This window comes from Esox lucius, chromosome 11, assembly GCF_011004845.1.
Source record: "Esox lucius isolate fEsoLuc1 chromosome 11, fEsoLuc1.pri, whole genome shotgun sequence".
In the NCBI taxonomy this organism is placed as follows: Eukaryota; Metazoa; Chordata; class Actinopteri; order Esociformes; family Esocidae; genus Esox; species Esox lucius.
This window is the reverse complement of record NC_047579.1, coordinates 53,076,099-53,103,434: the sequence shown is the minus strand read 5'-3', so window position 1 is coordinate 53,103,434 and position 27,336 is coordinate 53,076,099. Positions and strand designations below refer to the sequence as shown.

General features: G+C 43.9%; 1 protein-coding gene across 2 annotated transcripts; it reads left to right on the top strand.

Annotated features, from left to right (window-relative positions):
• arhgdig (Rho GDP dissociation inhibitor (GDI) gamma) lies at nt 1-26,977 on the top strand. 2 transcript variants are annotated; one of them, XM_029123189.2, is made up of 6 exons: nt 1-121; nt 15,706-15,879; nt 16,039-16,122; nt 20,601-20,677; nt 24,266-24,329; nt 24,651-26,977. In XM_029123189.2, exons 1-6 carry the CDS (start codon nt 16-18, stop codon nt 24,848-24,850), a joined length of 705 nt encoding a protein of 234 aa, XP_028979022.1. In that variant the 5' UTR covers nt 1-15; the 3' UTR covers nt 24,851-26,977. The 2 variants fall into 2 exon arrangements, with proteins under 2 accessions (XP_028979022.1, XP_028979023.1); XM_029123190.2 differs by lacking the exon at nt 1-121 and adding an exon at nt 7,909-8,638.
• Nucleotides 26,978-27,336: the final 359 nt, after the last annotated feature.

Sequence of the window (27,336 nt, the reverse complement as noted above, 5' to 3'; positions counted from 1 at the left end):
GGTTCTTATTGGTAGATGCGTGTACTTCCTGCTCAGTGCGAGACGGTGAGAGACACGGGGGGGAATAGTCGTCTTTCTGCTCAAGAAAAGTTTTACAGAAATTATCCCGCTCACTATAAAGGTAAGAGGGGCATTTCTGATTCAATGCAATAATGTGTGTGTGTTTTGTTCAGCGTAGTAAACGTGGTTGCATCATTTTTTAATGGTTTTGAGTAGTTGGAGGTTGTAAATTGTCGGGTGATTGACGCAGCTGCAGCGAGATTTGGAAATTTGAGGCGCGGTTTGGCCTTTGATTGTAAGGGCATTGATAAAAATGACTGAAACACCTGGAATTCAATAGCTTGCTATAGGCTGGTCTTTAAGACTTGTCAAAGACATCAAGTACAAAAAGTGAATCTATTTCCACTGGGTTTGTAAATACAGGAATCGTGTTCTGGCTGCATAAATAATGAGCAAAAATCGATGTGAATCGATTCTACGCCAAAATATTAGGATCGTTTACGGGTACTTTTTACGGGTCTGCTGCGGACTTCAGTTACTTTTTGGTTCGGTTCGATAGTAGGCTACAGGTGTGAGCACTCGGTCCGATTCCATGCGTAGCTACGTGATGCGCTTCACTGCAGGTGAAAACGCAGACTTGACACAACTGGCAAAGAATCGGACGCGCGCAGTAGCCTATCATTGGTTGTTTGAATATGTTTGATAAAATGCTAGCAAATCATATTGAAATGGCTGCTATGCGAAGGCTGTCAGGGCATTTCTGTGCAAATATTTTTTTCATCGAGACGGATTACACCGAGAGCAACTTTTTGCGTAGTTTCATCCTACATGATGTTGAACGACCAAATCGAAAGTAGTCTATATGAAGGCCGCTACATGATTAAATACGTTGATCCGAATAATCTGTACAATAATGACAGTGTCATTATATAGGCATTTAACTCGTTTGACATTTGCCAGTGTTAAACCAAACGGACCATCAAAAAAAATCAACAATGTAACAATTAAAATCCCATTTGACCATTAGCTTTTCACTTAAATCAACAGACCCAGGGCCGGATCCTCTCCAAAAAGACCTGGGGCTGAAGCCCCGGAAGCCTAACACAGACAATGGCTGAGAACCTATCGTAGAAAGCATAGCAGGAGAACGTTCACCTCGCCAATTACACCGACACACACGTATTGACTGCAATGTTTCATTAGAGCAAGCTGAGCTAATGTTAACCGGGAAGAACACCCAGAGCCCCCCCCCCCCCCCCCCCACCGTCTATTTATTTTTAATCAGAGTAATGCTAAATTATTAATGTTAAACGATGGTCGGGGGGAGGTCAGTGTTCCTAATGTCTGCCTAACCCATAAGTCCACTTCTTCTACCATGGATGGGCTCATCTGGTCTTACAGAGTTCACTAGGTAAGTCGGAATAATTAGCCTGGGGATAGAGCATTTCACCAGGACTCCGAAGTTCGTTGAATTTAATCCCCAAGTATACACATTTCTTGTGGCCTTGAGCAAGGCACTTAACCCTTATCATTCAGGATAAATAAATTGCCAAAATTATGATTTAATAAATCTTGCCAGCCAGCCGTTTTTAAAGATGCAAAACAAAGTTTTGCAAAACCAACTACTTTGTAGTCAGGTGAGCCGTTGAAGTATGGTCACAAACTAGTAGTTCTATAACAAACAGTGCCTACTCTTTGACTGCTTGGCAATGTTTAAAATCCGCGTAGGGTTCAGTTAATTTATTCTGAAACACTTTATGATGCCCAGATTTAGCCTACAAGTCTAGGGGGAACAGCATGCTACCACTTAGGATTTAGCACGAGGAGGAGTGTGGGTGGGTAGGTGAGGAGGTGAGAGAGATGGGGAGGAAGGGATGGGAGTTAAGTTTATTATAAAGCTGCTACTACAGACATTAATCTAAAGTGGGTTTAATGATTTGCCCTCTTATTGGTTCTGGTTCGTGTCTGTTGCCCTTGGGTTAATATTTGTTTTAGAGCCTTATTCTAATGTTGAGGATACGCTGTCATTTACAGTGATGACCTGGGAGCAATTAGTATGAACTGCCTTGCTCAGCGACAGGATGGCAGACAACGTTTTGGTTTCTGGTCAGGTACTAGAACCACTACATTACCACTACATTACCATTATAGTCAGTAATGGTTTTTGCAGTGTTTTCTGTCAGGGATGTTGAAACCATACGGTGACACGGTTGATCATTCCGGGGTTGCCAAATATCACAACTCACCACTTCCTCTTCTGATCTAGCTTCCTCTTCAGAGCCGATCGGGGGGGGGGGGGGTTGACAAAACCCCGTATTTTAATATTTCTCTGTATTTTAATGATGCCCTTAATTGGTGCTGACTGTGTATGTTGGTTTTTGTTTTTTGCTTAACTAATTAGTGACCTAATCTACCAATCAAGTACAAGGTGAGAGAGAACCTGCAGACACTCGGCCCTCCGTGGAACCGGTTTGACACCTCTGTTCTAAACAGATGAGTGACAAAGCCATTGTCACAAAACTATTACCCTCCTAACAGTAGATGCTGGTGTCTGCACGTGGAGAAACTGCAGTTTTGTTAAATCCTGCAGTTTTGTTAAATACTGCAGTTTTGTTAAATACAATATGTAGTAACTCATCTAATCAATTGAGATTATACTGACACATTACACAGCGCAGTCCTCAAGTGCAACGCTCATTTTGTACAACAGGGCTTTCATTTTTTGCTTTTGTCTGTGCATTTTGGACTGATCTGAAATGATGAAATGATCTTTCATTTCCTCCTGAACTGGAGTTAGCTGCACTACCAGTCAGATTAGATTAGCACTTTGTCAACGGTTTCAGAGTGTCACTAAACACTTGTGTGGGCGGAACAGGAAGAATATAAAATAAGCATCCACTGTTTGATCTTTGACCAACACTGAATAGATCCTATCTTAGGTGTCCTCAAACCCCTGGTCGGGGGCCCCCAGACGGCCCATGTCTTTGATGTGTTGCAGAGCTATCATACACCTGATTCAATGGGTCTGATAATCATCCCTTCAATATCATCCCTTCAATATGTCTATCTCTGTGCTAGTCCAGAGCTAATAATAATATATTGCTTTTGTAAAGCACTTTTTCTTATAAAGGAATAATCTTAGTGCATGAAAAAGAAAATAATATTTCATGAATGAAAACTATCAGATAAAATGAAATTATATACATTAAACTATAATGATAATAATAATAAAATGATAATACATATTATTATATCATAATGTACAGTATAATTTGATTAACAGGTAGGGTAGGCCAACTGACAGATATGTGTTTTAAGGCCTGCTTTATTGTGAGATGCCTGGGGGTGTTGGAGGACCTCTGTCTGATCTGACTTTCATTATAGAAGCACATGATTTAGATGGCCTGTAAACAAAGAATTCACCCAAGTTCTCCTTATTAACATGGTTACTGGCTTCATTACATAGAGATCTCTTTGGACCGGACACTGGTATCCTAGCAACATGAGTAAAAATCTTCCATTGTCAAGAAATATGAAGAGGACTGTCAAAATGACCTTTGTTAGATTTGCTATGGTTTACTATATGAAGGGTTGTTTTGTGTCTTACTCCTAAAGTATCAGTTGATTGTGTTGTTTAAAAATATGAATTAGCTTTATTTTATTTCTAGTTTATTACCAAGCCTTGGTACATCCGGAGGGCAGGAAGCCGTTTATCATGTTCAACTGGGCCAAGTACAGGATGCAGCTCCTTCTGTAGTTTAATGGATCTGGGTCCAGTAGGCAGCTGGAAGGGTAAATATGTCAAGTGAAACAGGACCAACAAAAATGGTGTCCGCGCTGATCCAAGTTTCCAGCAGTCCTGTGCGTTCTCAGGACAGCCGAGTCAAAAGGTGTGTTGGCGTGTGAGTATTTGTGGATGGTGTGTCTGTAGTCAGTACTACACAGAGGGTTGGAGAGACGAAGGCAGGAAGCTGGGCAGCCATTTTATAATCAATGTATTGTCTAACAGTCTTGAAGCTTGGGGATAGAAGCTGTGAGTCCTGTCTACTGCAGACTTGAAGGAGTGATTCTGCCTGTCCTCTGGTAGTGTAGTGAACAGGCTGAGGACAAAGCAGGGATGACCACTCTAGAACATTTTGAGGATCTGAGGGCCTAAAAAGCCAAATATTTTTAGCCTCCTTAGTGGAGAGGAGAGGTGCTGTCCTCTCTTGGCAACTGCCTGGGTACGATGTGTATGATGTTAGTTCATTGGTGAAGTGGACCCTGAGGAACTGAAGCCCTTAAGTTATAGTTTCTTACTGTTGGGACATGATTCATTTTAAAGCATGTTATGGCATGCTTAACATTTAATGGTAATTGTTGCCTAGTGAGTCCTCCCCTGCTCCTTCAGCGAAACTGTCTCCTCTTGTGTCTCACTGTCTCGATTCAGTAGATAGGACATGCCTAAAACATATTTGAAAGATATTTTCTGTTACACATCTCTTTGATCTCCTTGAACATTGCATCTAATAGTTATGTTGTAGAGTACAATTTACAAAATGTCTCCTAGCCTAAATCTGTTGTTAGTGTTTAGTGTTAGTGTTAGTGTTTAGTGTTAGTATTGCTATGATTTGATCATTGATTTGTGGTTAGTGAGTTGTTAGTTTCCATGGTTATGTTTGTAAAGCCTGTCAGGAGTGTACTGATCGGGCCCTTCCTGTTCATAAGAATGCATTTATTATGACCTAGAAAGTACATCCACACAAACACAGAAGCTTGTTTTACTTTACTGAGACAGTTTACCCCAACCTATATTTCACAATTTACCCTAAAGCCCCAAAATATATCTCACCATTAACCCTAAATCACCAAACTGTATCTCACCATTAACCCTAAATCACCAAACTGTGTCTCACCATTAACCCTAAATCACCTACCTATATCTCACCATTAACCCTAAATAACCAACCTGTATCTCACCATTAACCTTATCCCTTAACTTAAAATAGACCAGCAAAATGTCATCACTTTGCCAGATTTACAGTGGATTACTGTACTGGATTTGTTGTTCTTACAAGTATAGTACTACATGTCCGCACACACACTCATACACACTAGGGTTTCACAATATTGGAAATAACCAAAATATCGCCGTATCAGTTTTCTGTGATATATTTTGCGATATGAAAAAATACGGGATGTCTTCTGAAAGAGCTTTGGCTATCAACCTGAGTCTGTATCCTTCTGCTAGGCAATAATATATAACAGTAATAGTATAGCAATAGCAACAGTAGTAAAATAGAATGCGCAATTGGGCATAACTTACCAACTGCAAGATGCAGTTTCCTGCCTGTTGGGCCCTGTCCGGGGCCTCCCCCAGATTGGGCCACAGTGTCACCGGACCCCCCCGTCTCAGTTCCAAGGTGTTACGCTGCTATATTATTGTGCTGGGGGATATGAGGGATGTACTACTAACTTTTCTCAGTTTCCTCCAGTTTTAAATTTTAGAAGGAGATGAGGTCCTGGTCCACACCTGCGGATTACCTGGTTTGGGGGGCCCGTTGCTGTCCCTGTCCTTGTCCACCTGGTCATACTTCTGACCTAGTCTAAATTCAAATAGACTCTGGATTTAGCCCAGAGAAATGTATTTATTATTCCAATTGGACTCTTAATATCTCACCCGGCACAGCCGGAAGAGGACTGGTCACCCCTCTGAGCCTGGTCCTCTCTAGGTTTCTTCCTAAAATTCGACCTTAGGGAGTTTTTCCTAGCCACTGAAATTCAACACTACTGTTGTTGCTCCTTGGGGTTTAAGGCCGGGTGTCTCTGTAAAGCACTTTGTGACAACTGCTGTTGTAAAAAGGGCTTTATAAATAAATTTGATTGATTGATTGATGCAGTCTGTGGCCAAAGCACTGTAATCTGGTCCACTTGTTCAGGTGCAGCCTTCACCATGTTCGTGGCATTGTCTGTTGTAATACAGACTAGACGACTCTCATCTAGGCCCCAATCAGCTAAAGCTTCTCTCATCCCTGTTGCGATGTTCTCACTTATATGATCCTCTGGGAAAATGCAGTTTTTTTGCTTTGGACAGCATTGAGATGCTTTACACTCGTCATACGAACATTTGTGGTGCCGCCTAAAATGATCGAACAAATTGGTCGTGTTGTGGCAACAATTGCAAGGCACTCTTGACAAAGTACCTGCTTTTGGTCAACATCATCCTGTCTGTAGCCGAAATATTTTCATGTAATTGACGATGCTTTTTGCAACCAAATTCTCCATTTCGGTCTTTTTTGCCTGTTCCATAATTTCGACACGCGGAAGAAGAGCCTGCATGTCAACCAAGTGCAGCAACGAACCGTGTTTTAAAATAATAATAATAAACTGTGTATCCAATAAATCAGAGTAAATTACCTTATATCAGACAGATATAATGCTGTTTTTTCCATTTGAAATAAATATATATTATAGACTGATATGTTTACCATACTAAATCACACGTTCTGCGATGTGACTATTGCGGATGCGTACATCACAATGTCGATGCTGAAACGATATATTGTGCAACTCTAGTACACACATGCCTTTGTGTATTTATCAGTACTTCAGACACAACTACATGCTTGAGTAAGAGCCAAATACAATTGAGCTGATGTTTAATAAACACTCAAGGACGCACACACAATAGTTGTATATTGTACTGCAAACTATGGACACTTGACCAAAGATGGTATGGTGCTGGTGCATCAGTGCCACAAAAAAGTACATGGGACTGCTACTATGATATACCACTATTATCTACCACTATTCCTTACCATCACTATTTATTTATTTAGTTAGACACAGACAACCTTTTGGCCTTAATTCCCCAAAATATTTAAACCCAACACAGCTTATCACCCAAAAGATCTACTGTCAAGCATGGTGGCGGCAGTATCATGCATGGGGCTGTTTCTCTTCCGAAGGAATAGGGGCTCTGGTCAGATTTGGAAGGACAATTGTTCAAACCCTGTTTCCCCCTGCCAGAAAGACAAAGTTTAAGAAGAATTTCACCTGTCAACATGACAACAATCCCAAGCACACAGAAACATGTACAGGGGAATGGCTTGCTAATATGAAGTTGTGCAGGAATTACCCATTCAGAAATTGAACATTTTCAATCCAAGGGTGCTAGGTTGAGACCTATCCAAACAGACTTTTACTTTGTTAATCCTAGCAAAAAGGGCTTCCACAAAGTATTAGTTGTGCACACCAATGCAATCAAGACATTGACAGTTTTCTTTTTCATTATTCACCAGATAAATTATCCACTTGTTTTTTATCCACTGTATATTGCGGCTTCATACAAAATGCACCTCTTCATAATGTAGTTCTTCTACACTCCTGGATATCCCCTGAATGGCAGGTTAGCGAGCGAAAGTGTGTTTGAAGGGACAGGGAAACTCCCTTTTTATATTAGGCTTTCTGCTGCAAAGGAGTAATAAAATGAAATATTAAAACGGAAAGAAAAACTTGAATAAGTATTCTCTTATAAAAGGATGTAAAAGAATTGAAAGAAGGGAGTGAAAGACCGAAGAGGTGTGACAGGAAAATGAATTGGTGACAGATGTTGGAGAGGGACACGAACAGAGAATTAATGAACGTAAATTGGCAAAAGAGTGAGGAGAAATAGGGGTATGCATTGATTGTATCTGTTGAGTTTATCTATTCATTTGGATAACCCATGATTAAGACGGACGGAAGGACTGAAAACAGATAGTGAGGGAGGGGTGAGATCGTGGTTTGTGTACAGAGAAAGCACTGAAAGAGCGTGAGAAACGGAGCGAGAGAGGGCAAGAGAGAAAGCGAGGCAGTGAATTCAAGCAAGGGATGGAGGGAGGGGAGATGAGCTCATTGCAGTGTCTGGACTTGTGACTGAAAGTGGGAGTGGGGAGGGAGGAGGGAAAGGGCGAGAAGGGAAGACAGGGGGTTAGCTATTTCTGTTTGAGAATCGATAGCTAGCGTCTGCACATCGGAATACCATCCACACCGCGCACTGCTGCAGACAGGGCGTGCTTCTACTGGCATCTCATGTTAGCAACTCTTTCTAAATACAAACAGCAACGAGCATTTATGTTGCCATCATTAGCGAACTACATGGCATTTTCACAAATTTAAGCGTTTAGCGTTTCTCAACACAAACGCATAGAATGCTTTGCATTTAACTAAATGACATCATCGCTCTCTCCGCTACCGTGCTAGCTCACACGTGTGGTAGGGAGCCGGCAAAGACGCCCCTCTGTCTCTCGCGCTCTCTCTCCCTCCTCTCCTCCGCCTCGCTCACTCTCACGCACGCTCCGTCCCCCTCATCCCCATCCACACCCAAGGATTCTCCCGATATCTGTTCTCTTGCTCTTTCTCGCTCTCTCCACCTCCCCGTGTTTTGGGGAGAAATTATGCTTGTCTGAACCATTTCTTTGTTTATAGACACTTTGTCGCTGTATACATTTAACCCTTTGTGTGCCGGTTACTTTCCCACTACCTGTGGAGGATCCTGGTGGTCAGCCAGCATCTCGAGCGTGTCTCGCCCCAGCCGCAGCCACCATGCTGGGCTTGGATGTGTGTGAGTTTGGGGGTCAGGTTCTGGAGCTTCTCTGGCTAACCATGTGCTACCGAGGTGAGAACACTGTATTTTATGTTTTTACCTGGCCGTGTGTATGTGTTATCGTGTCAAGGAGGGTGGACACGGTTATCATATATATTGCTACAACTAGTCAAGTGTAGATTGGTCAATATTGTTTTAATCATCTGTCAACTCCTCTGTGTATGTGCCTGTGATGCCAAGCTGTATGATGTCACCACATTGTCCATACCATTGAGTGTGTGTGTGACTCCTGTCAGTGGAGTGTGTTGATGGATGAGTGTGTTGCGGGGGGGGGGTAGAATCAATTACATAGCATGTTCTCCCCAAGGTGTGTGTGTGTGTGTGTGTGTGTGTGTGTGTGTGTGTGTCCTCCACCGCAATTCTCCGTCTGCCCAGTGTATCCAGTTACACACCAGCCGATGTAATGGTGTCTTATTAAAACCTGAACACACACACAGGAAAACAGGGAGGGAGAGGGAGGGTGAGGGGCAGGGAGGGAGGGAGGGTGAGGGGCAGGGAGGGAGGTGAGGGGCAGGGAGGAGGGGTGAGGGGGCAGGGAGGGAGGGTGAGGGGGAGGGAGGGGGTGAGGGGCAGGGAGGGAGGGAGGGTGAGGGGCAGGGAGGGTGAGGGGCAGGGAGGGTGAGGGGCAGGGAGGGAGGGAGGGTGAGGGGCAGGGAGGGAGGGAGGGTGAGGGGCAGGGAGGGAGGGATGGATGGAGGGAGGGGGGGCAAAGAAGGAGATACTGGGTGATGAAGAGTGTGTTCCTTCTCTTAAATTAGTTCAGTTGTGTGTGTGTGTGTGTGTGTGTGTTTCTGAAGGAACATCCATGCAGAGGGACCCCATCTCTGTTGGCTAATATTTTTTTCTTTCTGTAGTTCGTAGTCCTCACACAGTGTCCTCACACAGTGTCCTCACACAGTGTCCTCGCACGACTCACGTCTTTAGTCTGAATATTGTTAGCATCTCCTCCAAGGGTGTGTTTTTTAATGTACCATCCATAAATCCAGTGTGTCACTTAAATCCTTAATAGTATGTCAGTTACATCCAAAGATCCAGTGTGTCACTTAAATACAAATATACAGTGTGTCAGTTAGATCCATAAATCCAGTGTGTTATTAAAAAACACAAATCCAGTGCGTTAGTAAAAAACACAAATCCAGTGTGTTAGTAAAAAACACAAATCCAGTGTGTCAGTTACATCCATAAATCCAGTGTGTCACTTAAATACAAATATCCAGTGTGTTAGTAAAAACCACAAATCCAGTGTGTTAGTAAAAAACACAAATCCAGTGTGTCAGTTACATCCATAAATTCAGTGTTTTAGTAAAAACACAAATTCAGTGTGTCAGTTACATATATACTGTAATTAAAATGTTGATGTATTGTGTGTACATAACAATGAAACTGCTTTTGGGTTGCTTATATGACTAGAATTGCACCTTTAGGCCCTGTCTTTACAAGTCTGTTTTTTTCTAATAATTTCTTTTATAATAATTTAATGAACATATATTGGAAAAGATTCAAACTACATATAGAGAGGGGGAGGGAGAGGGAGAAACCGGCAGGGATGTTTGAATTGTACCAACTAGCTGGGCTGTAGTGCAGACATTTAAAAGACAACAACATCTTCCAGAGTTTACCTTTATCAAGTAACAAGATCATGGTTTGGATCCACTGTGAGCATTAGCACAGCTGCCCAGGCTTCAGCTGCATGTATCAGCTGTTGATCATCAAGGACATGAAAGGTTGTGTTGCTGTTATTCTAATGATTATTGATTTCCTCTTCATCTATTCCAGCAGTCCCTCTGTCTCCTGTCTACCTGCTTCATATATGTCATAGACTATGTTAATGTAGCATGTGATCCAATGTGGTCTTAGTGTTTGATATGCCTGCCCTACAGAAATGTTTTTTTTGTATGTTTTTGGGATAGGAGTGATGTGAACTGACTGTTTCTCTTTAACCAGTCAGACATCTTATGACAAGCTGATAACGGTCAGCATTTTAGCATTTCCTGTCTTATTAAATGGAATATATATAGAGCCAATTTAGTGCCATGATTCATCATATTCATGTTTTTATAGCATATATTTTCACAGGGGTGTAGTATATTATTTATTTCATATTATTACCCCAGAGGTGTAGTATATTTATTTCATATTATTTTCCTAGAGGTGTAGTATATTATCTTTTTATTAATTTCCCAAAGTTATAGTATATTATTTATTTTGTATATATTTCCTAAAGTTAAAGTGTATTATTTATTTTATATTATTTTCCCAGAGGTGTATTATATTATTTTCCCAGAGGATAAGTATATTATTAGTTTTTCTCTTAATAGACCAACTGTGCCCCTATTCCTCTGATATCTTCACGAGCAACTTTTTTGTGTTCAGACAATAGAAGTACAGCAGCCTTTGGGCTGGTGAGGAAAAGTTGATTTGAAAACCCGGTGGGGGTGCTTTGCTTAATGTTATCAAATCCCCCCAAACGTCTTCCTGCAACCATGAAACCATGTGTTCTGACGGGGTGGTCTGTGCCGACAGAATCAAAAACAGGGCTCCAATCTGTTTTAAAATGTCCTGCCCGAGCCCGGCACTTCCCACAGGTTATCAAGACCCCATCCGAATGATGGAAATGGCTGTTTGTACTACGTGGTAGGGCGTGGCAGGTCTGAGGGGGGTGGGGCGTGGCAGGTCTGAGGGGGGTTGGGCTTGGCAGGTCTGAGGGGGGTTGGGCATGGCTGGTCTGAGGGGTGGGGGGGGGGTCTGGGGGGGGGTGGGAGGGAGAGGGGGGGGGGAGAGGTCTGAGGGGTGGGGCGTGGCAGGTCTGAGGGGGGGCGTGGCAGGTCTGAGGGGGGTGGGGTGTGGCAGGTCTGAGGTCTGAGGGGGGTTGGAGCGTGGCAGGTCTGAGGGGGGTGGGGCGTGGCTGGTCTGAGGGGGGGGGCGTGGCTGGTCTGAGGGGGGTGGGGCGTGGCTGGTCTGAGGGGGGTGGGGCGTGGCTGATCTGAAGGGGGTGGGTCGTGGCAGGTCTTTCGGAGTTGTAACTAAATCTGCTAATTATATGTGCCTCAGTTAGCTGCATACCTACATGTGACCGGGAATTTAACCCACAATCCGTGGTCAGTAGAAGTTAGTTGGTGTCCTTAGAAGTCATTCGGATTCGGGAGGCTTTTTCAATAAACTCTGACTGTTGGGACAGTTCCACCTCCTTCAATCACTTTTTCTGTTTGTGTTTTACATTCTGAATGATGCCTTTGAAGGGGTGGGGCAAAATAGGTTGCCATGGAGACAAAGAGAAAGCAGCTCATTCATCCCTGGTCTTTAGGCGATGCTGTGAAAACCATGCACAGAAACTCAGGAGACCCCCCCCCCCCCACACACACACACCTGCAATGCCTCACACCTGTCTAGACAGGGTCAGCTACCTGGGGAGATTATGTTGATGTAAGTGAAGAGTAACGAAGATTAGAATGGAGGAGAGGAACATAGAGATGGGGAGAGGAACATAGAGATGGGGAGAGGAACATAGAGATGGGGAGAGGAACATAGAGATGGGGAGAGGAACATAGAGATGGGGAAGGGAACATAGAGATGGGGAAAGAGAGACAGGTGGCTAGAGAGAGAAGAGGAAGAGGTGGATGGATAGATGGTAAGAAATGTGTGAAAGAGAGATCATAGGAAAGGAGTGACATCATCTTTTTTGGGGCAGAATAAAACCACCTGCTCCTGTTGACATTGTCAGATGTCATAAAGGTTCTCAGAGAGCTGATCCACAATCAGTTTAACCTTTTGAATAATGTCAATCAGTGAAATGTACTTATAAAGTAGTTGTATCAACTGGGTATTAAAGAGACTCAGACTAAAATCCTAAAGAGCAGGCAATAACATGTTTAAGCACAGTGGCTAGGTAGATCTCCCTACAAAAAACCTAGAGAGGAACCAAGTGTCATAGTGAATCTAGAGCTAGGTGTTGTTTTTCAATCAGCCTTAAGAATGCTGGCATCCATGTCATTTGATGACTAACAAATGGGTCTGTGGCAAAGAGAAAATGCAAGAGGGAGACATATTATAATAATAAATAAATAGCTTGTTTTTATGCGGAGCTCCACAGGGATCAGTTCTCAGACCGCTTCTGTTCAATCTCTATATGCTACCTCTGGGCCAAATTCTACAGAACAACAACATTAACTACCACAGCTATGCGGATGATACTCAAATATATATGGCTCTCGAACCGTATGACAACTGCTCAATAGACTCTGTGTTACTGTATAGAGCACAAATACCTGGATGAACCAACATTGTCTACAATTAAACCAAGATAAAACAGATTATTGTGTTTGGCAACAAAAATAAAAGAACAAGCTTTAATAAAGAGCTGGATTCTCGGGCCCTTAAAACCAGGGATCAAGTGTGTAATCTGATTGACTCAGGCTTCACATTTAACAGTCATCAAAGCGGTCACCAAAACAGCATTCTATCATCTAAAAGATATAGCCAGAATCAAAGGCTTGGTGCCTGCCTCAAGTGGAGGAGTTTAAGTATCTAGGGGTTTTGTTCACGAGTGAGGGAAGGATGGAACGGGAGATTGACAGACGGATCGGTGCAGCTTCTGCAGTAATGCGGTCGATGTATCGGTCTGTCATGGTGAAGAAAGAGCTGAGCCGCAAGGCGAAGCTCTCGATTTACCGGTCAATCTACGTTCCTACTCTCACCTATGGTCATGAGCGTTGGGTCATGACCAAAAGGACAAGATCCCGGATACAGGCGGCCGAAATGAGCTTTCTCCGCAGGGTGGCTGGGAGATCCCTTAGAGATAGGGTGAGAAGCTCTGTCATCCGGGAGGAGCTCAGAGTAGAGATGCTGCTCCTCCACATCGAGAGGGGTCAGCTGAGGTGGCTTGGGCATCTCTTTCGGATGCCTCCGGAACGCCTTCCTGGGAAGGTGTTCCGGTCCCGTCCCACCGGGAGGAGACCCCGGGGAAGACCTAGGACACGCTGGAGGGACTATATCTCCCGGCTGGCCTGGGAACGCCTCCGTGTCCCCCCGGAAGAGCTAGAGGAAGTGTCTGGGGAGAGGGAAGTCTGGGCATCTCTGCTTAGACTGCTGCCCCCGCGACCCGGCCCCGGATGAAGCAGAAGAAGATGGATGGATGGATGGATGGAAATGCTTGGTGTCCCAAAAAGACCAAGAGAAGCTCATCCATGCTTTTATCTCTAGTAGGGTTGACTACTGTAATGGCCTCTTAACTGGACTCCCCAAAAAGACTGTTAAACAGTTGCAGCTCATTCAGAATGCTGCTGCTAGAATGTTAACCAGGACCATGGCCCAGGATATAAACAGAAAGTTCTCTTCTCAGTTCCCACACGCTACTTTGTTGACGGATTTGGTGAAATTACGTGACGTTAGGTCCGCCGTCCGTGTTCAGGGGTTGGCAGATAAGTACGACTTTTAAGGACTGTAAAACGCACAACCGAAGCAGAATCGAAATGCGCGTGTCTTCGAAATCCACGGTTTTTGGACATTTGGTACCCAGCCCTAGAGATTGTGGTGAGAGAGAGTAGAGACAGACTGGATGTTGGACCACTGAGCGTGCTTCCTCCCCAAGACCAAATGTACAACTAGATGCATATTTCCCTCAGAATATACAAAGCCAGCAAGGTAATAAATCTGTCAATCAGTCAGTAATCACACTTGCTCCTGTAACTAGCTCTGGATGACAACATCTGCTAAATGACTAAATTATAACTACAGTTGTCTGCCCCACCCATTAGATGGTTTATAATGTAACATTTCAACGACAATATGTAATAATATATTTAAGTTGTTTACGATGCAGTGTACATACGCCAGACCTGGGGGTGATTGGTGTTACTGCCTTGCTCATGGACAGAACGACAGAACCGGGAGTGATTGGTGTTACTGCCTTGCTCATGGACAGAACGACAGAACCGGGAGTGATTGGTGTTACTGCCTTGCTCATGGATGGAACGACAGAACCGGGAGTGATTGGTGTTACTGCCTTGCTCATGGACAGAACGACAGAACCGGGGATCTTTCTTTTACTGGCCCAGTACTCATGACCTCTCTGCTACCCATGTGACCCTCATCCTGACTCAAACCCCCTTTTTTTAAACCAGTGTTGTGTGGTCTGGTGTACAGTACCACTGGTTTCAGCCAATCAGCAGTCAAGTCTTGAACCACCCAGGATCAAATATCTGATATACCACGCCAATCATAATCAAGGACCCAAACTACCCAGTTTATAATAATTGTTCAACTGCTGATATGTAACGTTTCATATGTTGTCATTCTGTTTTTTGTACGCTGTGTTTATCTTGTAATGTCGGATTGGTTTTCTCATTACATAAATTTGTATTTGATTGTGGTTGTGTTTTTCAATTTATTTTAGCCAACAAATGTTTCACATGCCAATAGAATCAGATTGAATAGAGTGAGAGACGGAAGAAATATAAACAGTCAGACTACTGTTTTTGCCATTTCCATGAGAGAGAGAAGCCTGACAGGCAGGCAGACAGGCAGAAGTCAAAGGCAGACAGACAGAAGTCAAAAGCAGACAGACACTGATATCCTCTGTTTCCTCTCCAGGTCAGACAGACAGGCAGGCAGAAGTCAAAGGTAGACAGACAGACAGACTGATCTCTTCTGTCTCCTCTGCAGGTCAGACAGACAGACTGATCTCCTCTGTCTCCTTCACAGGTCAGACAGACAGACAGACAGACAGACATACTGATCTCCTCTGTCTCCTCCACAGGTCAGACAGACAGACAGACAGACTGATCTCCTCTGTCTCCTCCACAGGTCAGACAGACAGACAGACTGATCTCCTCTGTCTCCTCCACAGGTCTGACAGACTGATCTCTTCTGTCTCCTCCACAGGTCAGACAGACAGACAGACAGACAGACATACTGATCTCCTCTGTCTCCTCCACAGGTCAGACAGACAGACAGACAGACTGATCTCCTCTGTCTCCTCCACAGGTCAGACAGACAGACAGACAGACAGACTGATCTCCTCTGTCTCCTCCACAGGTCAGACAGACAGACAGACAGACTGATCTCCTCTTTCTCCTCCACAGGTCTGATGGCTGATAAGGAGGAGAAGCCAGTAGGGGAGGAGGAGGATGAGACTGATCTGAACTACAATCCTCCGGCCCAGAAGTCTCTGCAGGAGATCCAGGAACTGGACAAGGATGACGAGAGCCTCAACAAATACAAGCAGACCCTCCTAGGAGCCGGACCAGTGGTGGCAGGTCAGTGGGGGAGGGGAGGTGGGGGGCGGAGGTGGGGGTGGAGGCGGGGGTGGAGGCGGGGGTGGAGGCTTGCCACCCCTGGGTCGGTCCTTGTGTGTTCCCTGAATAATACTCCGATCCCACACACTCTCTGACCTGTCCCTGTGTGTGTGTTTTCAGATCCGTCCATTCCCAATGTCCAGGTGACACGGCTGACCCTGATGTGTGACCAAGCCCCCGGACCAATCACCATGGACCTCACTGGTAAATGCCCCTCCTTTATCCCTAGACCAATCACCATGGACCTTACTGGTAAATGCCCCTCCTTTATCCCTAGACCAATCACCATGGACCTTACTGGTAAATTCCCCTCCTTTATCCCTAGACCAATCACCATGGACCTTACTGGTAAATACCCCTCCTTTATCCCTAGACTAATCACCATGGACCTTACTGGTAAATACCCCTCCTTTATCCCTAGACCAATCACCATGGACCTTACTGGTAAATACACCTCCTTTATCCCTAGACCAATCACCATGGACCTTACTGGTAAATACCCCTCCTTTATCCCTAGACCAATCACCATGGACCTTACTGGTAAATACCCCTCCTTTATCTATCACTGTAGCAGGGGGTTGAAAGCAGTGTGTGGATGTGTGTTTATTGGTCAACATAGTCTCACCCCACCCTGCAAAGCCATGATGTCATCTTCCATTACTGTTTGATCCTCCTAAACCCTGTCTCTGTGTTTGTGTGTCTCTGTGTTTGTGTGTCTCTGTGTTTGTGTGTCTCTGTGTTTGTGTGTCTCTGTGTTTGTGTGTCTCTGTGTTTGTGTGTCTCTGTGTTTGTGTGTCTCTGTTTGTCTCTGTCTCTGTGTTTGTCTCTGTGTTTGTGTGTCTCTCTGTGTTTGTGTGTCTCTCTGTGTTTGTGTGTGTGTGTGTCTCTCTGTGTTTGTGTGTGTGTCTCTCTGTGTTTGTGTGTGTGTGTCTCTGTGTGTGTGTGTGTGTGTCTCTGTGTGTGTGTGTGTTTCTCTCTGTGTGTGTGTGTGTGTGTGTCTGTCTGTCTCTTTCTCTCTGTCTCTCTCTCTCTCTGTGTGTGTGTGTGTATCTATCTCTGTGTGCGCATGTCTGTGTGTGTGTGTCTGTTTCAATAGGTGTGTTCACACTGCACCTAAGCTCTGGGCTAAGGGAGATTTAGCCTGGGTTAACCAAGTGTTCACACTTGCATATTTTGAAGTGGGCTAGCACCACCCTTAGCCCAGGTTAGCACTGACTTTTCAGGGCTAGCCTCAAATACACGGTGCCAAAATAACCAGTGTGAAATGAGGTCAAGAACAAAATAGAAGTAGAAGTTCCGCCTTCCCTCTGATAGGCTGTTATATACTAGGTAGAAGTTCCACCTTCCCTCTGATAGGCTGTTATATACTAGGTAGAAGTTCCACCTTCCCTCTGATAGGCTGTTATATACTAGGTAGAAGTTCCACCTTCCCTCTGATAGGCTGTTATATACTAGGTAGAAGTTCCACCTTCCCTCTGATAGGCTGTTATATACTAGGTAGAAGTTCCAGATTTCCTCTGATTTGGGGTTTCAGTCTGGCTACCTGTATAAGCATTCTATGATGTAAAAATAGCTTTATAAAATAAGTATTATTGATTGATAGGCTGCCATATTGTTTAAGCCTATCCAGTCTGGACACATCTACACAGGAAGTGAGTGTAGGTTTCCAGTGTGTTGACAGGACGTAGTCTGCCCAAAACAGGAAGCCACTAAGAACGTTGCAGTTTCTTTCCACTGATTTCCAGTTCCTGTTTAAAGGATCTTGTGCCCGGGGGTTAACTGTGAAACACTAGGTATTGTGTTTGGAAAGTGCGCTGTTTTGTGTGTGTGTCTCTGAGTCCCCACGAACAAGGTCAAAGGAGTCTTTTCTATTTTAGACAGCAGATTTCAGTCTGTTCTGTCTGCTGAGTGAATACTAGATTACTCATTCTGTCTGCTGAGTGAATACTAGACTATTAATTCTGTCTGCTGAGTGAATACTACATTACTCATTCTGTCTGCTGAGTGAATACTAGACTATTCATTCTGTCTGCTGAGTGAATACTAGACTATTCATTCTGTCTGCTGAGTGAATACTAGAGTACTCATTCTGTCTGCTGAGTGAATACTAGAGTACTCATTCTGTCTGCTGAGTGAATACTAGAGTACTCATTCTGTCTGCTGAGTGAATACTAGAGTACTCATTCTGTCTGCTGAGTGAATACTAGAGTACTCATTCTGTCTGCTGAGTGAATACTAGAGTACTCATTCTGTCTGCTGAGTGATACTAGAGTACTCATTCTGGTCTGCCTGAGTGAATACTAGAGTACTCATTCTGTCTGCTGAGTGAATACTAGAGTACTCATTCTGTCTGCTGAGTGAATACTAGAGTACTCATTCTGTCTGCTGAGTGAATACTAGAGTACTCATTCTGTCTGCTGAGTGAATACTAGAGTACTCATTCTGTCTGCTGAGTGAATACTAGAGTACTCATTCTGTCTGCTGAGTGAATACTAGAGTACTCATTCTGTCTGCTGAGTGAATACTAGAGTACTCATTCTGTCTGCTGAGTGAATACTAGAGTACTCATTCTGTCTGCTGAGTGAATACTAGAGTATTCATTCTGTCTGCTGAGTGAATACTGAAGTACTCATTCTGTCTGCTGAGTGAATACTAGACTATTCATTCTGTCTGCTGAGTGAATACTAGACTATTCATTCTGTCTGCTGAGTGAATACTAGACTATTCATTCTGTCTGCTGAGTGAATACTAGACTACTCATTCTGTCTGCTGAGTGAATACTAGACTACTCATTCTGTCTGCTGAGTGAATACTAGACTACTCATTCTGTCTGCTGTCAGAGGGAGGTGGAGTTTAGAGATGCATGATGCTGCTCTATCAGTCTGCGTTGTGATGAAAAGGTGAAAAGACTGAGGGAGGATGGATGGAGTAGTGAGAAGGGAGGATGGATGGAGTAGTGAGAAGGGAGGATGGATGGAGTAGTGAGAAGGGAGGATGGATGGAGTAGTGAGAAGGGAGGATGGATGGAGTAGTGAGAAGGGAGGATGGATGGAGTAGTGAGAAGGGAGGATGGATGGAGTAGTGAGAAGGGAGGATGGATGGAGTAGTGAGAAGGGAGGATGGATGGAGTAGTGAGAAGGGAGGATGGATGGAGTAGTGAGAGGGAGGATGGATGGAGTAGTGAGAAGGGAGGATGGATGGAGTAGTGAGAAGGGAGGATGGATGGAGTAGTGAGAAGGGAGGATGGATGGAGTAGTGAGAAGGGATCAATGAGTGAGGGATGAGGAATAGGAAGATGGAGGAAGGATGGGGGCGTTCTATCGTTGACCCATTTCTCCATCTCCAGAGAACAGTGTTAGAAAGTGAGGGGGGAGAAAAGGGGGGAGAGAGAGAGAGAGATGGGGGGGTGACTAGAGACAGGGAGGGAAGGAGAAAGGGTGAGAGATGGGTGTGACTAGAGACAGGGGGAGGGAGAAAGGGGGAGGGAGATGAGTGACTAGAGGCGGGGAGGGTGTGTGTATGAGCGTGTGTGTGTGTGTGGTGTATGCTTGTGTGCGGTGTGTGTGTGTGTATGAGCATGTGTGTGTGTGGTGTATGCTTGTGTGCGGTGTGTGTGTGTGTGTGTGTGTGTATCCCCACCACAACTCTTCAGGGCGGTTCTGTTTCATCCATCCTCTGGTTGATTCCTCCTGTTTTCTCTTTCCATTATGAAGCTCTTACAACAGAAACACATGGAAACTGATTCCGCTCCATTACTGTGTTGAATCTGCTTTTAGGATGCTTCCCAAATACTTGTTTTGACCGCGGCTAATCAGGATGCTGTTTGGGAAGCCGTTTTTAACCCATTCAACCCCAGACTCTTCACTGTACCACTGAATGCATTTGCCACTGGTCATAACATTATACATCCTGTCTGACTAGTGGATCGAAATGTTGAACAAAACTGTTCTATGACTGTCCCCATAGAAGTGTTTTTGCTTCCAGGTGGAAACCTCGTTGTAATAGAACCTCGTTGTAATAGAACCTCGTTGTAATAGAACCTCGTTGTAAGGGGTTCTATGCCGAACCAAAATGAGGGGCAGTCCCCTCTTGTGTTCTACATAAATCGGTATCTTGACAGTGTGTGTCAGTGGTCTGTTGTCTTATCCTGGAGGACGGTCAGTGTGTGTCAGTGGTCTGTTGTCTTATCCTGGAGGACGGTCAGTGTGTGTCAGTGGTCTGTTGTCTTATCCTGGAGGACGGTCAGTGTGTGTCAGTGGTCTGTTGTCTTATCCTGGAGGACGGTCAGTGTGTGTCAGTGGTCTGTTGTCTTATCCTGGAGGACGGTCAGTGTGTGTCAGTGGTCTGTTGTCTTATCCTGGAGGACGGTCAGTGTGTGTCAGTGGTCTGTTGTCTTATCCTGGAGGACGGTCAGTGTGTGTCAGTGGTCTGTTGTCTTATCCTGGAGGACGGTCAGTGTGTGTCAGTGGTCTGTTGTCTTATCCTGGAGGACGGTCAGTGTGTGTCAGTGGTCTGTTGTCTTATCCTGGAGGACGGTCAGTGTGTGTCAGTGGTCTGTTTCTGGTTGTTGTCCTGTCGTCCCCAGGGACAACTGGAGGCTATGTTCACTATAACAGCTTTTGATATGTTGACACCATGCTGTCATGACATTGACCTGTTGTTGTCATGACATTGACCTGCAGGTGACCTGGAGGCTCTGAAGAAGACAAGTTTCACCATGAAAGAAGGAGTGGACTACAGAGTCAAGATCCACTTCAAGGTAAGATGAAGTCTTCCACGCTTTCTTCCTCCTCTTCTCCCTGGGGATATGTCCCAAATGACACCCTTCTCCCTGGGGATATGTCCCAAATGACACCCTTCTCCCTGGGGATATGTCCCAAATGACACCCTTCTCCCTGGGGATATGTCCCAAATGACACCCTTCTCCCTGGGGATATGTCCCAAATGACACCCTTCTCCCTGGGGATATGTCCCAAATGACACCCTTCTCCCTGGGGATATGTCCCAAATGACACCCTTCTCCCTAAATAGCGCTGTGCTTTTGACCAGACCAATATGGTTCTATGGGTGCTGTATTTCAGATGGAGCAGTCTGCTTCCTATTCCATACACACAAAGACTGACATACACAGATGATTTCCTGGGCCACTGAAGAAATTCTACCAAATATAGAGTTCTTCATGTCCGGGCTGTGAAGAAACAGAGCCCAGAACTGAATAAGCGGGACAGGAATTGGACCCAGTCTCTGGGGGTTGAGTAGGCTCCACCTGGTGTTTAGAAAACAGTCTGAGGCATTTTATTAATCAAACATGTTTATTGACATTTCAGAAGCTCTGTCGTGAGGTGAGTCCAATGGACAATTCTGGTTATGAGAAATGTTTTAGCTGAACATTAGAAGTGTGACAGATGCATGGATATTTTGGGAATAACTCAGTCTTTACCCTCAAAATGTGTTATTGTCTGAATAATATGAATGTGCCATTGACGTGCTGAAAGGTGGCAGAAAGGTCCAAACAAGATTTGGCATCTTCATTTAATCCAAGACCATTGAATTGATGAGGTGAGATGAACTATGGACCCCTGAGGGACACAACTTGTCAATTTAGGGATTTGAACTAGGAACCTTTCAGTCACCTACTCCTGCCCTGTTATAGTACTCTACATTAGACCTACTCCTGCCCTGTTATAGTACTCTACCTTAGACCTACTCCTGCCCTGTTATAGTACTCTACCTTAGACCTACTCCTGCCCTGTTATAGTACTCTACCTTAGACCTACTCCTGCCCTGTTATAGTACTCTACCTTAGACCTACTCCTGCCCTGTTATAGTACTCTACCTTAGACCTACTCCTGCCCTGTTATAGTACTCTACCTTAGACCTACTCCAGCCCTGTTATAGTACTCTACCTTAGACCTACTCCAGCCCTGTTATAGTACTCTACCTTAGACCTACTCCAGCCCTGTTATAGTACTCTACCTTAGACCTACTCCAGCCCTGTTATAGTACTCTACCTTAGACCTACTCCAGCCCTGTTATAGTACTCTACCTTAGACCTACTCCAGCCCTGTTATAGTACTCTACCTTAGACCTACTCCAGCCCTGTTATAGTACTCTACCTTAGACCTACTCCTGCCCTGTTATAGTACTCTACCTTAGACCTACTCCTGCCCTGTTATAGTACTCTACCTTAGACCTACTCCTGCCCTGTTATAGTACTCTACCTTAGACCTACTCCTGCCCTGTTATAGTACTCTACCTTAGACCTACTCCTGCCCTATATAGAATGGATATAAAAAGTCTACACACCCCTGTTAAAATGCCAGGTTTTTGTGATGTAAAAGAATGAGACAAAGATAAATCATGTCCAAACTTTTTCTACTTTTAATGTGACCTATAATGTGAACAATTCAATTGAAAAACAAACTGAAATCTTCAAGGGGGAAAAATTAAAAATAAAAACCTTACAATAACCTGGTTGCGTAAGTGTGCACACCCTCTTATAACTGGAGATGTGGCTGCATTTGGAATTAACCAATTCATTCAAACTCATGTTAAATAGAAGTAATTACAACTTGCCATCATTTAAAGTGACTCTGATTAATCACAAATAACGTTCAGCTGTTCAGCTGTTTTCCTGACATTTTCTTAGTTGCATCTCAGAGCAAAAGCCATGGTCCGCAGTGAGCTTCCAAAGCATCAGAGGGATTTCATTGTTGAAAGGAGATGGGTACAAACAAATTTCCAAAGCATTAGATATACCATGGAACACAGTGAAGACAGTCATCATCACGTGGAGAAAATATGGAACAACAGACACATTACCAAGAACTGGACGTCCCTCCAAAATTGAGAAGAAAACTGGTCAGGGAGGCTTCCAAGAAGCCTGCAGCAACATTAAAGGAACTGCAGGAATTTCTGGCAAGTACTGGCTGTGTGCTACGTGACAAAAATCTCCCATAAGACAGAAGCCTTTTCTTGCAAAGAAAAACATCCAAGCCTGGCTGAAGTTTGCAAAAACAAACATCAAGTCCCCCAAAAGTACGTGGGAAAATGTATTATGGTCTGATGAAACCAAGGTTGAACTTTCTGGCCATAATTCAAAAGGTATGTAAGGCGCAAAAACAACACTGCACAACACCCAAAGAACACAGTGAAGCATGGTGGTGGCAGCATCATGCTTTGGGGCTGTTTTTGTTCAGCTGGAACCAGTGCCTTAGTCAGGGTGGAGGGAATTATGAACAGTTCCAAATACCAGACAATTTTGGCACAAAACCTGAATCCAATTGAACATCTTTGAGTTGATGTGAAGAGGGCTGTGCACAGGAGATGTCCTCACAATCTGACAGATTTGGAGCACTTTTGCAAAGAAGAGTGAGCAAATATTGCCACTTCATGATTTGCCATGCTAATGGACTAATACCCAAAAAGACTGAGTGCTGTAATAAAATCAAAAGGTGCTTCAACAAAGTATTAGTTTATGCAAACAGGTTGTTGAGTTTTATTTTTCCCCCTATAAGATTTCAGTTTGTTTTTCAATTTAATGGTTCCTCGTTATAGGTCACATTAAAGGTGGAAAAAGTTCTGAAATGATTTATCTTTGTCTCATTCTTTTACATCACAAGAACCTGCCATTTTAACAGGGGTGGGTAGACTTTGTATATCCACTGTATGTGGAGCCTTCATGAGTACATAGTGAGTGAAGTGAATCAGGGCTCTCTAGTTCTTGTCCTAACCCCCTAACCCTTTAGTTCCAGTCCTAACCCTTTAGTTCCAGTCCGACCCCTTTAGTTTCAGTCCTAACCCTAACCTCCTAACCCTTTAGTTCCCATCCTAACCCGTCTACCCAATTCCAGTCCTAACCCTTTAGTTCAAGTCCTAACCCTTTAGTTCCAGTCCTAACCCTTTAGTTCCAGTCCTAACCCTTTAGTTCCAGTCCTAACCCTTTAGTTCCAGTCCTAACCCTTTAGTTCCAGTCCTAACCCTTTAGTTCCAGTCCTAACCCTTTAGTTCCAGTCCTAACCCTTTAGTTCCAGTCCTACACCTTTAGTTCCAGTCCTAACCATTTAATTCCAGTCCTAACCCTTTAGTTCCAGCCCGACCCCTTTGGTTCCAGTCCGACCCCTTTAGTTCTAGTCCGACCCCTTTAGTTCCAGTCCTAACCCTTTAAATCCAGTCTTGTAGGGATGATCCATTTCAGTTTTCTGTTTCTACCTGGTAGTTTATTCCACTCCCCTGATGTTCTGTCTAAGCCTCCAGAACAGGAGGTGAATACCCCTGGAATACAGTAGTACAGCCCCACTAAATACTGCTCCTGATAACCCTCTCCTCCTCTCCCTGCCTTCTCCAGGTTAACCGGGACATCGTGTCTGGGTTGAAATATGTCCATCTGACCTACCTGAAAGGACTTCGAGGTAAAGAGGAACACATTTTTTTTTACCTGTAGATATGCTTTGTGGCTGTTTAGATCACATTCACCAAAACCTGGCTAGCAAGGGGGAAACTGAGCCGCCATTTTGTTTGTCTTTGACACAAAATATCAGTTTCCCTACATACACCTAAAACCGGTCTAGAGATGTGTGCAAACGAGCAGCCATTTTGTGTGATGCCACTGTCACAACATGTCAGTTTTGTGTGTTGCTACTGAAAAAAAATAGATGCACAGTTTCACCCACAAACAACTTAATCTTGGTTAACTGAAGTGCAACTGAGTGTCCATTTTGTGTGTCCTGCAGTTGACAAAGCTGTGTACATGGTGGGTAGCTACGGTCCGCGGGCTGAGGAACATGAGTTCATGACCCCGGTGGAAGAGGCGCCCAAAGGCATGTTCGTCCGAGGCAGCTACCACATCAAGTCCCACTTCACCGACGACGACAAAACTGACCACCTCTCCTGGGAGTGGAACCTGGGCATCAAAAAGGACTGGGACAAATAGAGCGGGTTTTTCACATGCCCCAGCCCCCCTTCGCCCCCCCTTCATCCCACTTCCCCCACCCCTCGCTTTGAAGTCCACCCATGTAACAGCAAAAGACAGAGACAGATGTGAAAGTTGTAAACAGGAAGTTAGACACTGCCTTGAATGAGATGGTTCAGTTGTCATAAACCAAACCAGGAAGTGCAAATTACAGTTGATCGCTTTACGTGGTGGCTGCATCCAAACGGCACCCTATTCCTGTAGTTCTGGTCCAAAGAAGTTCACTATCTAAGATATAGAGTGCCATTTGAGACCCTGAAAGGAAGAGCTGTAGATGGGCTTCTACTGTCAATCTGTGATGTAATTGGGTTTATCAATGGAAGTTAATCATGTAGGACTCACTCATACAATGCTCCACATATACAAATAAGATGTAGCCCAGGGTTGAGGGATATTCCCTGTTGTTATTCTGTATTCTAGTTTGGGAATTGTAGTTCAACAAGGTTTCAACCAGCAGCCTTTTGTGATGTCATCAGTTTGATTGACAACAGCGTGTTCCAATACTTACCATCCTGACAGTTCTATAGTTCCAGAATGACCTAAGTTTTAGTGGTAGAATGGCAGGCTTCTAAGTTCTAGTTCTTAATCCAGAAAAGTGCCATTCTCACTTTCTGTTTTCATTGAGTCTTTCAATCATCTTGCTTTTAGTGGATTAATGTGAAGCATCACGTTTTACAATTTCAGGATTTTGATATTTTGTAACAAGATTGTTACTGCCGTAACCTGAACAGACAACTGTTGTTGCTTTTCTCTGACAAGTGAATTAGATTTGGTGTTATCTTTGCAACAAAAAATGGTATGCCGCTTGAACGTCATGTCCCTATTTTCTTACTTTGCCTTTGCTAAAAGACAGTTTCTCTTCAAAGCATAAGCATTCATGAATCAACACATACAATGTTCCATTAAACACCTGAACATTACATAACCTGTTGTCCGGCTCTGTTGACAAAGATTTGACTGGGATATGTCGTGCATGTTCTGTAGTATTTGATACGGTATAAAGCCCATTCTAAGAACAGTGTCTTTGCCTCTCTTGCATGTTCTGGCCCAAAGCCATACAGTAGATACCTTAACAGTACAGTCATGTTTATTGAGGGCAAACTTTGATTAAGAATCTTTAGTGTTAATTTTCTACGACATTAACATTCCAGTCAGCAGGCTAGTTAGGATGTTCCTCTGATGGAGACTTAGGAGAACCTCCCTAAAACACCACGACACCCCTAAAACACCACGACACCCCTAAAACACCATGACGCATGGAGAAATTGACTGGCTGGTTACGAACTCTCCCCCTAAAACACCACGACACCCCTAAAACACCACGACACCCCTAAAACACCATGACGCATGGAGAAATTGACTGACTGGTTACAAACTCTCCCCCCAAAAAACAGTAGATGACCTGGAAATGTTGACTGACTGGTTACAAACTCTCCCCCCAAAAAACAGTAGATGACCTGGAAATGTTGACTGACTGGTTACAAACTCTCCCCCCAAAAAACAGTAGATGACCTGGAAATGTTGACTGACTAGCTATAATTAGACATTCAAATTTGTAATTAATGTACCTAAAGTCTGTCAATAGCAGAATGTACTAAGGCGATTTGATGGATACTCTCCATCCAGAAAACATCCAACCGTCCTTCCAACCATTGTGCGAAGTCTTTGGATGTGATGTTGTGTTGATGATGAACATGTTGTTGATGCCAGTTCAAATGGTTGTGAACCCAGAAATAACTGTGATGTTGGCTTGTTGAGTGTTGCATGGTATCAGATTTTTTTTTGTTACTGTAAAAAGTGTGATTTTTGAAAGAATACAACACAACGTGTGGATTGCAGTTGACAGGATAATGCAGATATTTACAGGGATTTTTTAAATTGAAAGCCGCTTGGTCATTATTTTAGCGTTACTATGTTTGACCAGGCTGGTGGAAGGTAACAGGTGAACATAAGAACTGTGGAGACTTACTTTGGTCAGACACAAACCGCGACCTGTATTTAGGAAACTAATGCTGCAACTTGAAGTGTTTTTGCCAAATGATCTATTCAAGCATTCTGTATCTTTTAATAAAGGTGATCTAATCAGCCCCTACCGTCTTTTCTCTGGAACTGTGTTGCTCCAACTGACCAACTGACTCTGCAACTGTTAAAATCAAAACACACAATGGGCTGTTCTTTTTCAAGTTATCTATCTGGAGATAATCCTTGAATATAACTGGAAAAAAGTGGTCTCACCATTTTGTTCGTGGTGCTTTAGTGCCATCTTGTGGACTGATGTCAATTATTAAAACACATTACATTCAAGAATAACTCCTTTTTAATAAAGGATAATATTAATTGAAGATAACTCCAATGTCTACATACAAAGATTTATGTACCTAAGGACACAGGGCAGAGTATTGTTTTCGGAGCTCTGAATTTCATTTTAACATAATTTAAAATGATGG